General features: G+C 44.9%; 1 protein-coding gene across 3 annotated transcripts; it reads right to left on the reverse strand.

Moving 5' to 3' along the window:
• Positions 1–1,684: 1,684 nt before the first annotated feature.
• rgl3a (ral guanine nucleotide dissociation stimulator-like 3a) lies at positions 1,685–16,168 on the reverse strand. Of its 3 annotated transcripts, XM_062548173.1 has the most exons (19): positions 15,841–16,168; positions 15,162–15,271; positions 14,090–14,282; positions 10,616–10,905; positions 9,953–9,997; positions 9,633–9,802; positions 9,281–9,444; positions 8,916–9,164; positions 8,553–8,656; positions 8,243–8,327; positions 7,411–7,503; positions 6,380–6,466; positions 6,100–6,132; positions 5,783–5,904; positions 5,497–5,589; positions 5,188–5,329; positions 4,454–4,750; positions 4,063–4,177; positions 1,685–3,607 (listed from the first exon to the last, which is right to left on the reverse strand). In XM_062548173.1, the coding sequence occupies exons 3-19, from the start codon at positions 14,258–14,260 to the stop codon at positions 3,453–3,455; spliced, it is 2,415 nt and encodes an 804-aa protein (XP_062404157.1). In that variant the 5' UTR covers positions 14,261–14,282; positions 15,162–15,271; positions 15,841–16,168; the 3' UTR covers positions 1,685–3,452. The 3 variants fall into 3 exon arrangements, with proteins under 3 accessions (XP_062404157.1, XP_062404149.1, XP_062404164.1); XM_062548165.1 differs by lacking the exon at positions 15,841–16,168 and having other exon boundaries at positions 15,162–15,320; XM_062548180.1 differs by lacking the exons at positions 14,090–14,282; positions 15,162–15,271; positions 15,841–16,168 and adding an exon at positions 12,579–13,227.
• Between the last annotated feature and the right edge of the window lie 1,407 nt (positions 16,169–17,575).

Genomic DNA, 17,575 nt, shown 5'->3' on the forward strand with positions numbered 1-17,575 from the left:
CCATATAGTGTGTATATATATATATATATATATATATATAGTATATACTGTACAGTATGTATATATACACTATATTGCCAGAAGTATTGGGTCACCTGCCTCAACCCCATATGAATTTCAGTCACACCATATTCTTAATCCGTAGGGATTAATATGACGTCAGTGATAGCTGCAAAGGGTGGCCCAATGTCATATTAAGCCCTATGGATTAAGAGTAGGATGTGACTGAAGTTAATATGGGGGTCAAGGCAGGTGACCCAGTACTTTTGGTAATATAGTGTGTGTGTGTGTGTGTGTGTGTGTGTGTGTATGTGTGTGTGTGTGTGTGTGTGTGTGTGTGTGTGTGTGTGTGTGTGTGTGTGTGTGTGTGTGTGTGTGTGTATGTGTGTGTGTGTGTGTGTGTGTGTGTGTGTGTGTGTGTGTGTGTCGGTACTTGCCAAACGTTGCACCACTTTGTATTTACATTGCACTTTCCTTCTTTTTTGCACTTCTGTTTAGAAGCAAACTGCATTGTGTTGTCTTTGTACTTGTGCTCTGCACGATGACAATAAAACCTAAATCTGGGATGTGTGGCTTTCCCATCCTGCTGCCCTCTCTTCATAGACTTCAATGGGCTTTGAGTTGTTAGAAGGTTGGCTGTGCCGTGATGAAACACATCAATGCAGGTCTTATATTAACTTTGTTTTATTTCAAATAAGGGCTAAACACACAACTTTAAAACTCAAGGTCAGTGTTGACTGAACTGGTTGGTACGTATCAACATCTTTACGTTTACGGCATATCTCATTTAGAGCCTGTGTACACCAGTCACGTTTTTTGCGCTGACGGCGGCTATTTTGAATACAAAGTCTATGAAGTTCAGAGTTCACAGCACTCAACGCCCTCGGGGGGGGGGGGGGGGGGGGGGGGTGAACTTAGAGTTTGATATACAAGCACATGCATGTTCTCTCACTCACACACACACATACACACACACACACACACACACACACACACACACACACACACACACACACACACACACACACACACTTCGATGTAAGTTTTTTTTTGCATGCATGAATTCCTTATCAACAAATCCACATTCTTATATGTGGGAAGATCACAAACAATACAATAAATTGGGTCAATTACTGTGAAATCACTTCAATTCTGAAAATATATCCTGGTTGACCATTTAGTGGCCTACCATTATATTTCTAGTTGTCAAGGAAACACATAAAAGAAACTCCATAGTGGTGAAATGAACCTTTAACAGTTGATCACATCAATAGTACTCACAATGCGCAGGTGCTCAGCATGAAGCAAGGACTCTAAATTCCAGAGCAAGTATTTGTCCTGCAGTCTTCAATATCGTAACTCTCACATGTCTGCCCTAAATCCTAATCTGACCTATATTGTGAGAGTATTCTTATCTTATCAGTTTTCTTCTGTGTGTTCTTTATCATGTTAGTTACTGATGTTCTGTAAGAGCTGCGCGGCAATTTGCAGTTGGATGGTCCTTTTATAGGCCTACTTCTCCTATATGCAAATGAACACACACACACACGCACATGTACAGTAACAGGTAGGGACATGTGATCTCAGAATTAAGAATTCCAACAGCAGAACGCCCCACTGTGTAACCAGTATTATCGTACCTTGACTATGTTGAATACAAAAGGCATGAGAAAAAATATGTTATATTAACTTTTATTTAATATTTCATAGTTTAAAATATAGGCAAGAGTGCTTGAAATAATTTAACCTTATACACAAACCATTCAGACATACAGTTACCACATACGCAAAACCTTTCTGGCATCATCCCGCTGGTATTTGAAGTAGAAGTCCTTTGTGCGTTTGAGAGACTTTAACCTTTTTAACCTTGTTTGCACGTCACTCACAATTTGCATGACGGCCACTGTTTTATATCTGACCACACGGCGCTCTATTACACAATCACCTGGCTGCATGACCCCATTCATGATTCCGGTGTCTATCACCAGTCATGATCACTCTAAACACACATGCGGTATCACTCAGGCACATTCCTATGGCCACTCTGCTTCTCTGCGTCACATTACTCTAGATAAGCTCACTATGGTGACTTTACTTCTCCGAGTCACGTTACTCTTGATAACCTCATTATATGAGGCATCGGAGAACATACATCTCTAGCTTGTGTTGGCTTGGTGTCTGTAGTAACACTCTGATAAAAAAATAAATCCTTCATTAAACACAAAGGCAATGAGCTTGGATACCCACAGGACAGTGGTGCTACCTCGTTAGTTATAGGTTAGTCCAGCCTGTGTTATGAACCTCCACTCATTCACTACGGAGAGCTCCAGTAATGGTGGATGTTCCAAACACAGGTGTGCATGTCCTGCTCATTATACTCATGTTATCATTAAAGTCTGGAAAATGTCCCCAAAGCATGAATTTCATTAGCTGACAGACATAAACAAAAACATCCCATTCACAAAAAACAATCATTCACACATAACTCCAAACATACTTCTGAAAAATTAACACTGAAATGTAATACCATTCAAATTAATTAAGACTGAAAAAAAATCTAGTCTCAAAATATTTTCGATACTTATAAATTTCTCTTCAATTAACCGTTTTATATCATTCTCAGTAATAATTATTAGCCTAAAAGCAGTAGCATATTGCATGTTTGTGTTAGAGAAAGGATCAAACCATTTTAGACCATCAGTCTGGTCACACAAGCAGTTCCCATGATTCCTTTGCTGGTCTGCTTGTTTGCACTCTGTCCAACCCACAGTTGTGTGGCCAAACTCACTCCAACATGTGCCCAGTTGCACCAGAGTTCACCGCTCATTCCTTTGTCCGTTGAGGTCCTTGTCTGCGTCCCATCGCTAAGGTCCGTCATGTTGCCCAATTACAAAGTGGCAATGTGCCTGGACAACACTGTGGGAATCGCTGCAGAGTAAAGCAGTTCTCAGCTTCTCTAGAACGTTCTTTTCCCTTCAGATCACGACCCACTCCTTCAAATCATCCACTGAGCAAACTGCAGATTGAGAACAGCTAGTGCAGTGGCCTGCCAGCAGGGTACTAAAGTGCTGAGATGTTTATATGAACCATTGCTGAACAGAGCCTTGTCCCTTTTTTAAGAAGAGCCATTCCGACTCGTATCCTTTTCTGTCGAATTCCAAAGCTAGTTCCCAAGTGACGTGTGCCTTCTTCTGTTTCTACTCTTACCATTGCACGTTTCCCATGTCCTTTCCTTCATTGTGAGTCTGAGATCTGAGTGAGATCTGATCCCTAAACCTGATATTTTACACTAAAAGTTTCTAACTATGTGCAGTGTGCACACAGCTGCTCAGGCAGACAGATGTGTGCGGTCCTTCACCGCATGTAGTTACACGTGCGAGCAGCAGGGGGTGCTCTTGAGCTACAGTGACCACTAACGGCCGCCCCGACGGCAGCAGCACCGGCGGCGGCGTTCACTTGGCGTGGCGCCATCGCCCCACGGCGCCGGGGCTGGAGGAGGACCCCAGAGCTCCGCTGTGGTTCCGCCAGCGCTGCCGCAGCACGAAGTCGTAGTTGGCCGACGTGCACATGGCGTAGAACACGTTGGCCTTGTCTGGGATCAGCAACTCTGGGGAGAAGAGAACAGGAGGGAACCGTCAGACAGAACACAGAGCTGAGCTGCTAATCAGAGCCATCAGAGCGCCTCTGGATGTATGCAGAGGGTGCCTCTCAACCTCTCTCCTCTCTCCTCGATCCTCCAGGCTCGTTCCCACTGATCTATAACTAACACTGGATAGACTATCCCATTGTTGCCGCCCCATCATTCTTTATCTAGATCAGTGGAAATGAGGACCGAGGAAGGAAGGGAGGATGTATAAAAACACGAATGAGAGGCACCCAGAGTTTCTGATTACACATTAATGGTTTCCTGTTCTTCTCAACGCGTGCTGACTTCCATCTGGCCAAGAGAACCAGTTCCACTGGATTGGTTTGCATGACGACCATTCATTTCCTCTACCAAACATTATGTAAAGGGCTGCTGGGACAGAGCTGTTGTTCTCTGGCTGTGTGTGCACTGCTCACCTTTGTCCTGGGACAACACCTGACTAAGGCTGAAGTCATGGCAACGCATCGCCTCCAGGTTGTGCTTCTCCAGAGCCCTCTGGACCACCTGCGCCGTCTTATCCTGACTGGTCAGCTGAGGGGAAAACAACGACGCCATAGATTTAGTCCAGGACAACTACCTCACCACGAGGACAGCAGGAAGGTCAACGCTAACACTCAAACTAACGTCAATTCACAGATATTTATGAAGCCTATTGTATTGAGGACACCATTGTTCTGAGAGTAAAAACAATGTAATATAGAACCATTGTGACCTCAGAAGGCTTTATAAATATATATACACGTTTATACACAAACAGCTGACCCTTCCTACAGAGAACGTAAACACGACATTCCACCCTCGACTCACCAGGATGCTCTTGTAGACGTTGCCGTTGCTGCCGACCTCCACGCTGACCCTGACGATGCAGGAGTCGGCCCCCTGCTTGTTGTAGACCGGATGGGTGGAGGTGCATGGCGGCGGGGAGGAAGAGGAGGAGGTGGAGGAGGTGGAGGAGGAGGAGGAGATGGAGGAGGACGAGCTGTCGGGGCTGAGGGGGGTCATCTCGGCCTGGGAGGAGCTGCAGGAGGAGGTGGACGGGGTGGGGGACGCCGACGAGCACGGGGTGAAGTCCTCCGCCACGTTCTGACACGAGTTGGACAGAGACTGGACACAGAGGGGACACAAGCAGCATGAGCACCTGATGCTACCTGAACCTGATGTCTCATGTTCCAGAGCATCTAGTGACTCATACAAGACACAACACAACGCATTTCTGAATGGGTTTCACTCCCTGCGTTAGCTAATGTGACATCTGGTTATACAACCCTTTGTCCTACATCAGTTGTTTGCTACTGCACAACACAGTACACAGTACACAGTACAGAGCACACAGCACAGAGCACAGAGCAGTCCTATCAAGCCCGAGTCTCAGCAGAACAGCAAACACTCTCCACAGAATCACGTCAAGGACATCAAGATTCTGCTGGCGCCACTCAAGGAGCACGTCAAGACCCAGTTTATGGAACTTTTACGAAACAGAAGTCTGCTCTGGGTAGTTTCACATCGGTTGTGAAAAAAGGGGCCGCGCTAGAGACACATGCCTGGAGTTTGAGGCGGAGGGGCGCGGAGCTGGAGCTGGTGCTGGACAGGTCCTCCATCTCTGAGCCGCTGGAGCCGGACGAGGACACGCTGATCTGGTCGGCGTGAGTCTTCCTGCCCGAGCTCTCGCTGTTGCTCAGGAACCTGGAACGGCAACACAAACCCCACAGTTACTCACACAACACACACACACACACACACACACACAGTTAGCCACTACTAGAGATGTACAGTACACTGCAGGAGAGTGAGAGCGATCCTCTGTTGTGGGTGAGGAGGAGGTAGTGCAAGCGTCTGCGTGTGACACTTACGAGGAGATCTTCTTGGTGATGAGGCGGTGACCCCATCTGGGAGAACCAGGACAGGGGTCCACGGGGGGCTCCAGACCTCGAGACTGCTCATAGCTACACAGAGTACAGGAGAGAGACATTACTAACCTATCAAGCTAAGTATTAAGCAGCACTAGATTATTGAGCAGAATGAGAATATACAGTGTGACTAACTACACCATGTAATGGAACATGCCACTTTGACATGACACACACAGAGAGGACAATAGCAGTGTTGCCCCTGGTCCCTGACCCTCAGTCGCCGTACCTCTGCTGGTCAGTGAGCAGACTGCCCTCGGTCAGCCAGGAGCAGATGTCGGGGTGCGGCTTCAGCCTGTAGTTGGAGCAGGACGCCTGCAGCTGCCTGATCTGGGAGAGGATCTCAAACTCCTGTGGACACACACACACACACACACTATAAATATGGCTGACAGCACGTGGGCTTAGAACTGATACGTTGTAAACTGCTCTTGTAAATGACACAGTGACTGACAGCGCTGTGATTTGTTAGGGCTGAGTGACGCACTAAGTCTCCTCTGATCTGATCTACAGCAAAGAAGGTGAGACACACAGAGCAGAACTTACCCGTCTCCGCTTCTCAAAGTTGATGAGCCCGCTCTGTCAACAACAGACACACAGAGAGGAGATAAAAAAAACACAAAATAAGTAAATATCTATTTATTTTTTAAATATATAAATAATTCCATTCCATTTGGCCCCTGTCACTTTGCCCATGAGCATGATGACACAGCACATGATGAGGTGATGCAGAAGACAGGTGACAGGTGACAGGTGACAGCAGAGGTAATGAGGAGGGCTGCTGTAAATGCGGGCGGCCACAACAAAGACGTCATGGTGTGCTCACCTCAACGGTGTCGGTCAGCGCCGTGTCCAGCATGGTGAGGACAGTTAGGTAAGTGCCCAGGTAGGGGACGATTCCGCTGCTGGTGCCCTGTTCCAAGAGTTAAACAATAACACCTTAGCACGATCACCAGACACTACCGATACGCAACATCACACACGGGCCATTCACGACTACACATATCCTCTCAATGCAATCCATTTAATATGGCCTGAACTAATATAACCTCTTAGACATAACCTCATAACCTGTGATGTAAAGGTAGTAAAAGGTGATGCTGTGGCATTATTTGTGGTCATGTTATTAGAGGACACTGGACTTGTATGCATGTGACTTTTAGAGAAGCGGAAACTCTGTCCAGGACTGAAATAAATCACTTCTTTTCAGAGTTCCTCTTTCTTCTCCGCCAAGAGCCTCCATAAAGCGGCGGATTCTGCTTAACAGGCACAATCACTTTTTCTCATTTCCCTGTCTGCACGTGTTCCTGTGGGCACTCTGGCTTCACTCCAATAAGGAACTCTGATGGGCAGGTTTTAATATTGGGCTATAGTTTACACCTGTGCTTAATATTACACAGTAATGCAGAGCAGTGGTTTTCAACCGCTGTTCCGCAGCACACCAGTCGGCCGTGAGAGATCATCAGGTGTGCCGTGGGAAATTGGTCCAAAAACATGTATTATTTAGTTGTTGCAAATAGTAGGCTATGCCATTGTTGAGCGTCTGTGTCAGCAATGTAGTGATCTGTTAAGTAAATAACTACTCTCAATGGAGAAACAGGTGTCTCTGATTGAAAATCAGACAGGTGTCTCTGATTGTCGTCAAGTGTTGCCCTAATATCTAAGCTGTAAAACAGCGATGGATCGCCCTACTTTAAAACGAAAAATGTAGACTCTACATAGAGGCTATGTGTGTAAATTTGTTTGGGATTTGTGTCTCAAAAAAGGTTGAAAACACTGATAGATAGATACAGGTAGATAGATAGATAGATAAATGATAAACGTTACACATGAACGCATATGAAAATAAGTACTCACAAGCTGCCTGGACAGAGGACAGAGTTTGGGGGACTTGGGGGCAGCAGGGTTGTCCTCTGGACACTGGTTGCCCTCTGCTGCATGGCTGTCCTCCTGAGGGAAGGAAAGTGATTTATTGAGTGGTCATGTTCATGCCCAAACAACTCTGACTTGGCAGGATGACAGACACTTTGTTTCAGTCTTAGGACTACGTATTCACAAGTCGGAAATAAACTGTGTTATAATCTGACACATGGTCAAGTAATCGATTGTGTTGGGAGCAAGAGGAACCTCTGATCTGGACACAAACAATAAACTCACTCTACACAATAAACTCATTACACACCTTTTTTATGTAGTTCACTATGTTAGAATACTTAAAGAGGACTTCATGTTTACTCAGGGCTCGAGCAGCAGGTGGTATGGCCTGAGCTTTGTCCCATGTGAAAGTTGTACAGTAAATACAGATCAATCTGAAGCTGCACCCACTGAGCTGCGGAGGCCTTTCAAGCAGGCCCTCCTGCACAGGTGTGCATGACTGTTCACTTCCTTGGTGTGTCTCCCACACACACACCGCATGAGACATTGATGTTTGATTGCCTCGGACATACAATGAGGCTTTTATGGCGGGATAAAGTATGGACCAGGTTGCATGTGAAAACAAGCTTATCGTTGTTCAAACACTGATACCAAGGTCCTGCGGTGGTGGAAAAAAACAACGCTTAGCGATTAGCTCGGGCCGATGACGTTAGCGCTACGCTGATGCGTGGACAATGGAAAGTGCTTGAGCAGAGAGTTGTGGTTCCTCTCTAGCACTGCTTAGTGCATACATTAAGATGTGGGGCATACTGACCTCAACCAAGATCTCTCTGCTGGTCAGCACGCAGTTCTCATCAGGGAACGTCTCACACAGCTGATCAAAGGCCTCCAGGCTCTCCCTACAAAGAGAAGTGGACACAGAACTCATTACAACTTTGTTTTTTTAAGTTCTGCCATCAAATTATCTTCATAGAATTTGAAGGAGTTTTATACAATTCTTTGGAAACTTTTTTCCAATTAGCTTATTTGCCATCTACCCCAGAGTTAGATAAAAGGATGTAATAGTAGCAAATACGCTACTTTCCCAAAGAGCTCGTTCCCTTTGGCACGCCGGGGTGACCTACCTGCTGACCGCTGCCCAGGTCCTCTTGAGCCTGTAGATGGCATTAGACTGCAGTGCAGACAGGATCGCTCGCAAGGAGGAGAAGTTCCTCAGCTGCCTGCACTCCTGAAGTTCCACAGAAACACAGACACACATCAGTCACATACGCGCACAGGTAGCTCACAGTCACACCTCTGCACTGCTCTGGTGGATCTCTCAGATCAACCACACAGTATGGAGCACAGAGACTAGTCATGGTGATGTCCCAAAGCTCCAACCTCTATGGGACCACGACTCATCTCCACCCTGAGACCTACTCAAGCTATCCAACATGGCGTCTTCCTGTCTCCTGGGGTAAAACCAGACAGCGCTGGCCTGTACTGACCTGAGCCACAGAGATCCACTTCTCGATGACCTTGGCCCTCTGGGTGGGGCTGCTGGACGAGCAGCGGGGAGAGCTGCCGGGGGGCACAGGGGGTTGGCACAGCAGCGAGGTGATCACCCGGTTGGTGACGGCGTTGAACTGGGCGATGGTGGCGCGCACCGTCGGGGCGATGTGGCGGTTGTCCTTCTTGTCTCGCTGGGACCAGACGCACCCCACGCAGTGGAACGGGACCACTTTAACAAAGAGCTTCTAGAAGAGGAAGAGAACGGGGCAGCGGTCAGCAAAAACCAAAAGGAGAAATGGAGGTCCAGCCCTGTGAGAAAAGGAAGAAGAAGGCCGATGAGCTTGAAATCAAAACCACTCACGGCGTCCAGTTGCGTCAGCTGCTCTGCGATGTCCTGTGCTGTGAAGTCCATGAAGCAAAGTGGCAGATCTGTGGCTTTGACCTCACTGCTCAGAGCCTCCGATCCCTCCTCTGGTGTGGCTGCTCTGGGATCAGCTGCGGTGGCAGCAGCGCTGGTCTGGCGATCTGGTAACAACCATCACAGTCCAAAATCACTCACAGTCCACCCATGTTAAACAACCCACTTCATCCTACACATGTCAGAAACTCAGCAGTAAAAATGTGCTCATCTCTACGGAAATCATGAAGGAGGAATCACTCCCAATAAATACAACAGGAACCCACTGACACCAGATCAGTTTCGGGCCACACACCTTCCTCTAGGAACTTCTTGAGGAGGGCCTTGGCCTGGCAGGCGAGGCGGCGGAAGCAGAGGCGGTGGCGGAGGTGGCCGACCAGCAGCCTGAGGGTGGGGTGCTGCGGGGGCTCCTGCAGGTCCTCGTGGAGCTCCTCCAGCCACATGTGGATCAGGGGCAGCACCGGGCTGTGGGGAGCAAACGCACCGGTGACCAGACGGCACACCCTGACCTCTCTAAATAGATACCGTTTAGGGTCAACTCAATCTGCATCATGCTACAGAGTTGCTATTCTTATTTTTGGACATGTTGCCAACATGGCTGGTTCTTCCACTCACCTCCGGAGGCAGACGGTGTTGTCCAGATTAACAACCATATCATCCCTGCAGAGACAGACACAGAGAGGTTTCGCTTGACTTTTTGCAGATGTGGTTTTGTGGTTCTATGAGAGCGCACTGGTATGAGGATGCTTAAGGCTGCCTGACTGGTTTCCAGCAATGTGACCGCTGACATACCAGCCAGCCATCTATCTGTAACTGAGGAGACCTGGCAAGTGCTCTTGTTGTTCTGTGCGTTCAGGGTGCTTTTGAGAAGGCCGTCATGTGGTTAAAACCTGTTGAGCACCTTTCTCTTCCCTTCCACGGAATTCCAAATATTAGTGGGGTGACTAATTTCCACTTCCTTCAGATAAATATCTTTCACAATAAAAAAGATGTTCCCACACATCATAAAAAGATAAGGTCTTCATGATTAATGTGATATCATCAAGTTTTGGCTTCTATCGAAAAGGCTTTGCTTTCTACTTAAAAGTAGGGTAACAGGTAACTTGGGGTTTTTTTGTAGCTGTTCTTGCTGTTGTTTTTTTGCTTAACAGCCACAAGTACATATCATACTGAAAAGCACATACAGTATATTAAGACCCTGAATAGTAATATTATGTTCATAAATCAGCACTGGATTGTTCCCAGATCACACATGTCACCTGTTCCCCATGTTCTCACCTCTGGAAGAGCACCTGGATGAGGGTGCTGGGGTCGGTGAAGGCTCGGTAGGTGGACAGGAAGATGCGGCTGTAGTCGGGGTCCTGGCACTCTGGGAAAAGCAGTTGGTCCACCAGACGGTCTAAGGTGGCCGCCTTGACCCTGCGGACCTTGTGGGTCCGGTACTGAACGCAGCTGAACACGGGCTGCTCCTCCGCCGGCTCTGTGGGCGACTGGACCGGCTCACGGCGCAGAGTGACCCCGTACACGACGTTGTCCTCCACCTCGTCAGCCCACTCCTGCACTGGGTCCTGAGGAGGGACACAAGGAGGGAAGGACACACATTAAACTCATCTCACACTTCTACAAGGAGGGAAGGACACACACTTCTACAAGGAAGGAAGGACACACATTAAACTCATCTCACACTTCTACAAGGAAGGAAGGACACACACTAAACTCATCTCACACTTCTACAAGGAGACATCTTCTAGGCTGCACCCTTGGCCTGTATGGTCATATGGTTATTAACTGACTTCACATGTAATCATTTTGATACGGTCATTGATATACTGTAGCTGTGTTATCACAACAGCACCCCCCGTCATATCTATGGTTCAAGACCTTTAGCCGTCACATTGATACCTTTTCGTGCTACAACGATGGGGACGACAATTTGTCCAAATGGATGGAGTGATTGAGAAATTTTATTTTTATAGCCAAGACCTAAATGACCATCACAATTTATCACTGTGGTTCAATGTATGTTTTTGCAAATTCCAATAAAAGCAGAAGAAAAACACCTTGCTATTTGATAGGGGTGTGGTGTAAAAGTATTTTACAGTTCTGGTAAAAACCAAAGCCTTTCCGCAATAGCGCTAGATGACAGATTCCTTTAAGGAGTCCATTTCCTTCTTAATAAAAAGACTATTTCCAGTCATATGGTCTATGACGGCACTCAAACAAAGGTATTATTGTTGCAGCTACGGACAGGTGAGACTTACAGTATGTCTGGCTTTGAGCAGGTACCTGATACATGATCACACTTCAAATATCAGATTGCCAGACCCTATTTCCAGAAGTCCATGAAGAACTAACACTGGGGCTTTCAAATATATGAACAAAAATTCTCAAAAATGCTGAAAAATAATAACAACAACCTTATCCATGAACACACACACTGATATCTATCAGTCTATCAATCAATTTACAAGTTAAAGCCACCCAGGAAACTGTTGAGCAAGATAACAGAGACAGGACAATGGAATTTCCAAATCAGATGGAAGCTTCTTCTTGGAAGAAAATCAGATGGAAGCTTCTTCTTTCGAGACATTGTCTTCCATGGAATTCGCAGGGAGGGTAATCCCCTTCATTAAAATACACAGAAAAAATCTTCACCAGACTGACTGAACAATTTCTGGAAGGCGCATTATTTTAAATATATCCAGCTAAACATCATCCCAAAAAATGCCAATGTTGTTCCCAGTTCAAAGCACCACCACTGTCATCAGGGCAGGTGGAGAACTGCGCCTCAGGCGGGTGGATCAGGTTTTACAGTTTCAGTCAGCTGAGAAGCCCAATGGCTACTGCACACGCTATTCATCTATGGCCAACTGCACTAATTGGGTCTACAATATTGCGCAGGAAAGTCCTACAATTTGTAATACGTTTGTTTTACAATATGTTACATGTAGACAGTATATTGCTTGTGCACTGAAACTGTATTATGCCTATATTACTGTAAGTTTAGAACAATCTAAAATGATATTAGGCCTGCACACATCTCACAGCTTTACTGAAAAGACCCAAATGACAAGTAGGCTAGGCTATGGAAGTGCGAGCGCTTATTATTTTACTGAATCTTGTAGGATCACTTCATGCCTCTACAATCGCTTGTTTTACACTTAAAGATGCTCAAAACATTAGGCTGCGTCAACTACATTAGGCTGATAAACTAAATCATATGTCTAATGTAAATATTCACCATCGTAAGTTGACATTTCCCCATAATTTCTTCGGGCTCCTGGATATAGAATATAGATCAGTTGTTTACGGATTCATGTTTGCGATGTAGTGTATCCAAAATAAAGTTCTTTTGCCGTTCCGTTTAATCCACGTTAATGAAATCTTGAATTACAAGTTGTTCGCTGATGTCAACTGACGCACGGCGAAAGCGAAATCCCGTTCCGAAAAGTAGCAGCGTTCCCTTGCATTTTGACCAGAAAAGTGCTACTGTCACAGTCTAGTTCTTCTGGTTAATTTATTTTCTTTGGTTGTTCAGGTAGACACCACTCTAACCCTATGCTGAGACATACTAACAGTCTCACACTTGTACACCTGCTCAATGACCGAGGTGGGAGGGACTGGAAATCCAACGAAGTCTGTCTGATGCCGACGTTAAACGATTGAAAAGAATGGGTGGATAGGCGTGGTAGCCTATTCAACTGAAGTTTCATCCAGGATAAATACTCCCTTATACAAAATATACAAAACCATCAACGCTGCCGTGGTTAGAATTTAAATTCCTATGAAACACCTCAGTGCGCATCTGCTTAAAAAAACATGTTAAGGATAGGATTGTAAAAAAAAAGTGCCCTTGCTAATGGCCTACTTTGGATTGCATATACTATTTATCATACTATTTATATAGCCTACTATGCATCACCATGTAGCCAAAGACTACATCATGACACTCAGGGCTCTCCTCATCACTCTTGTCTATGATGGACACAGGTGTCAGGTGTCATGTGTCAAACTTCGTACAGTGTTTGTGCAGCTAGTTGACAGGGGCGTGGTGTTTTAAGAATCACCCCACTGATGTCATCATGAAAATATGTCTGATATGTGTGTCATCATGGGTCTACTTTTAGCAGGAAAAATGGAAATACTGATGGAAATGCTTGATCTAAGCTGAACAGGTAAGTTTATCTTATTTTAGGAGGTCACATTCTTTTTTAAGCATGTTTTTTTATTATTATTTTAATCATAGTCTACTTGCAATAATTTCCCTGACACAACATAGAAAACACAGCAAAGCCACAAGATGCAGGTGTCTGTCTTGGGTAAACTTCTCCTTCCTCAAACGTTACTTCCTTAGTGACAGAAATAGATTTCTCCAGTCCATTTTAGCCTGTCAGGCATCACTGAGTGTACAGTCTGGGTGAACCAAGTTCAAAGGTCAAACCACTTTCCATAAAGTGTCAATTACTTTCCAGTGACATATGTAGCCTATTCAACTACCACATGAGATATAAATAAATATTGACATTAATTTCAAGGGAAAATATGGCATAGCTTGTTTAAGATAAATGATGTAATTTCTGAGATGCTTTAAAACTGATTGTGAGTGTAAGAAGCGATCCAAGTCACAACACAGCAGCAAGAGGTGAAATATGCAAGAAAACACTGGCATCGACGTGAGTCATGATGGCAGAAATGTTGCATGTCTGCTAACCTACTGTACTGACAGGAAGACACTTGTCAGGGAGGACACACCTGGTCATGTTGTTCGGTGTCCAGCAGCTGGAAGCTCTGGAGCCACACCCCGGAGTTCACGTCCACCGGCTCCTCCATGTGGGGCCCCCCCAGACACAGCAGCCTCCTCATCTGGCTCACACGGGACCGCCGAGCCCTCTCCCCACCAGACACAACCAGGACGGACCTCATGCTTCACCACCACCAACAGCTACTGTAGGGCCAGAGCACACAGGCACACATTATCTAAATATGTATGTGTGTGTGTGTGTGTGTGTGTGTGTGTGTGTGTGTTTTATTGTATTTATTTATATGTAGTATACAGTGCTGACTGTATAGAACACAAAATATTCATAAATTCACTTAATTCATCTTTCATTAATTCATAATGCATTTATCCACTCTTAGGTTTCCCTCCAATAGGCTACGTGATCATGTTCTATGATCTATTCTCTGGAATTCATATTTACATCACAAGGCTAGCACGTCTTCCTCAGAAACACCCAATAACAACAGTGTGTGACTCTCCCATCCAAACAACACCATCTCTATGTAGCCTACACAACCTGCTGAAGTTGTTTACAGCTAGCTAATGATGCGTTGCTGACTTAAGACACAGAGTAAATGGTCACCACAATGATTTGCAGGTAAACCTCAAGAGAAAATAGCTGACTGTGAAGGGACCATCAGCATGGAAGCATAAGCACCAACACAAAAGTTTACCCAAGCAGAATAAACATTTAGCTCTGACTCAATTACATTTATTGGCCTTGCCCAGATAAGATATGCTTGCATGATAATTATATAATTGTGTCATGTTCGCTATGATGAATAGTGAATTAAAAAATAAATTAATTCAACGGTTTTACACTAAGTCAATAACAGATGTCCACAGACATTATGCTATACACATGATTTATGTTCTTAATCATTATGGTTGAACAATGATGTATCATACTATTATGTATACAATTATATGATGATGTGATTATATTATTTCTATTTAGTAACAAAAGTAATTCACAAATTTTATGAAATGCCGTTTGCCCAACAAGCAACAAAAACTCATCAATAAGACATGTAGCCTACTTACAGTGCTGACTTTGGTTTTCCCATTAAAAGTCAATGCCACGCTACAGTAACGTCTAGTCCACCGCTTTCCATATCGTTTCGGTTCATTCCTTGAGCAAGACAGCAAGACAACTGAGGAGAAACATTCCAGAGAAAAACAAAGTGACACTGTGATGCTTGGACCTTGGGAAACAGTGGCATTTACTGTTTCTTGTTCTGTTGTGTTACGGGGGTTCAGCTGTCCCTTGGAACCCCTACCTCTCTTGCTCGCGCTCTATGCACCCCTCTGTTGTGTAACGCCAGAAATTAGTAAATTATCTCCACAAATGTAATGGCTGTCACAAAACATTATTCCGCCTTGCACTGAGGATTCATTAACCTCGAATGACCCCCACCCCTCTGTCCCTACACCCATCTCTTTTGTTTTCCCCTTTGGTCACTTGTTAGTTACAACAAAGCATGTGATTAAACATGCGCTTCTATCGTTTAAAAATGGTCTGACTAAACCAATGAAAGTATTTAGGTTTTAACTCTATTTCAACAATAGTAATTGATTGATCACTTTTTTGGAGTTACTTCTATCTAGGCTATTTGTGTGAAGGCTAGGCCTACAATTAGTTCTGTCTGTCGTGTGGAACTGGATTGCAGCCTAACGCAGGAATGGTGGACTTGGAATGCATATGACTGCAGAGTTTTCTTACCATTAACTTTGTTTACTGGTTTGTGCTTGCTTCCTTAAGATATATCATCCTGATCACTCCTCATGTAGGCTACATCTCACTCTGGTAGTTGAGGGGCAGCCAGTGTAGTCAAACAGCTGCACTGACCCGTGATGCCGTCGTGTTTACAAGGCGATTGGCGACTGCGCACTGATGAAGCTACAATTACGCATTAATGGTCAATACTTGTCCATATCTCTACAGAGAACTCTCAGAAAACTGGATACAATTGGACATCTGATTAAAGTCACAGGTCAAATACGACGCTACGTTTACTCCTCCTCACCGCCTGGGTAAAACCCAGACAAACCTGTTAGTGAATGAATTGACCCTGCTGGCTAGTCTGGAAAGACCGCCATTTCCGTCTATTTCCAATGTTCCAAAAACCCAGGCACCAATCACAATCATTAATTCGGCATGGGATGGGCTTTATATGATGAGATTGCGCAATGCATTTAAAGTAACCAATGGCTGCACTGATGGTGACACGATTAAGTAGCTATGGTCATTTTTTGTTTCTTTAAAACAAACTCTATTTACTAGAAATATTTAATTGCTGCACTTCTCAATCTCAGCTGAGAGGTCTGGTGTCAACGAGGGCCTCGAGGCTATCCCCGCATCCAAACTTAGTGCAGACTATTGTGTTGATCCAGGAATATCAATACAATAGCAATCTAACTAGTCGGACAGGTAAGTTATTTGTGTCAAACCAACGTCAATGCACACTGTGTAGTATGACGTGTGTTACGGACGCACGGTAAAGCTAAAGAGGTCACGCCAATTAAGGCCCGCCCGATGAAATATGTTAAATAGACTAGTAGAACTATTTGTGTCCTCACAATCTAGGTTACAGGAATTGTATTATGCTTAAACCTATGGCCTACTAAAATTAAATCCCCTCAATGATTCCACTATTTGGTTGATATTGAGTGAATATGATGTTTTTTACATGCGAGATCACTCACCACCCTATATTTTAATTGTATCCTAGGACCTACAGTGCAACCAAATACCCAATCCCGCTTTGTTTAACAGTAGTTGCACTTGCCTTTGTTTCACCTGCTCCCTTTTCACCCCATCCCTTTATCCCTCTACTGGGAAGCCAAATGAGGCCCTATTTTGGACAGGGCTCAGCTCAAATGTTGTTTTTTACATCACCTGTGTAGTGTGTTATAAAGGGTCAGAAATAGACTCAACCTTGAGACAAAGTTAATGGTGCTACTTATATAAACTGACATCGATATTAACTGATTTAGAAGATCAAAGACATTTGTTTGATCCTTGAAAAGGACATATGAAGTCTGCGCATTGTGTATGCTCACAAAAACACACAAACACACACTCCCAGAAAAATGTGTCCCTTCCTGCATCGGAGGAATGCTCTTCTTGATCTTGGCCCTTGACCTTCAGCTGGTTGTGTAACGTCTTTTGTGCTTGGGCCAAAAATACCCCCCTTCTGCCTGCTTATCAAAAGTAAACACCCGGCAAACTGCTCTCGCTCACCTCTTCCTAGACAACACAGCAAGAGCCAACAGCTCAGTCCAGACATTTGCATGGCTGTGAAGCATGTGGTTATGAAAGATTACATGTCTGAGGCTCACATTTAAAACTCAAGTTTGAGTTTGGCTTACGGGTCCACTCATCACAATAGTCTGAGTACATGATATGCTTATTTGAGTCTTCCATTAGAGGCACTCTGAAGAGGACCGTTCCCTTT

Source organism: Sardina pilchardus, chromosome 1 (genome assembly GCF_963854185.1).
Source record: "Sardina pilchardus chromosome 1, fSarPil1.1, whole genome shotgun sequence".
In the NCBI taxonomy this organism is placed as follows: domain Eukaryota; kingdom Metazoa; phylum Chordata; class Actinopteri; order Clupeiformes; family Clupeidae; genus Sardina; species Sardina pilchardus.

Coding starts and splice junctions, on each gene's coding strand:
- rgl3a (XM_062548173.1), bottom strand. CDS start 14,260: ATGAGGTCCGTCCTGGTTGTGTCTGGTGGGGAGAGGGCTCGGCGGTCC. Junction 5,905..6,099: donor ACTTTGAGAAGCGGAGACGG/GTAAGTTCTGCT, acceptor GTGTGTCCACAG/GAGTTTGAGATCCTCTCCCA. Junction 4,751..5,187: donor CCCTCCGCCTCAAACTCCAG/GCATGTGTCTCT, acceptor CTCTGTGTCCAG/TCTCTGTCCAACTCGTGTCA.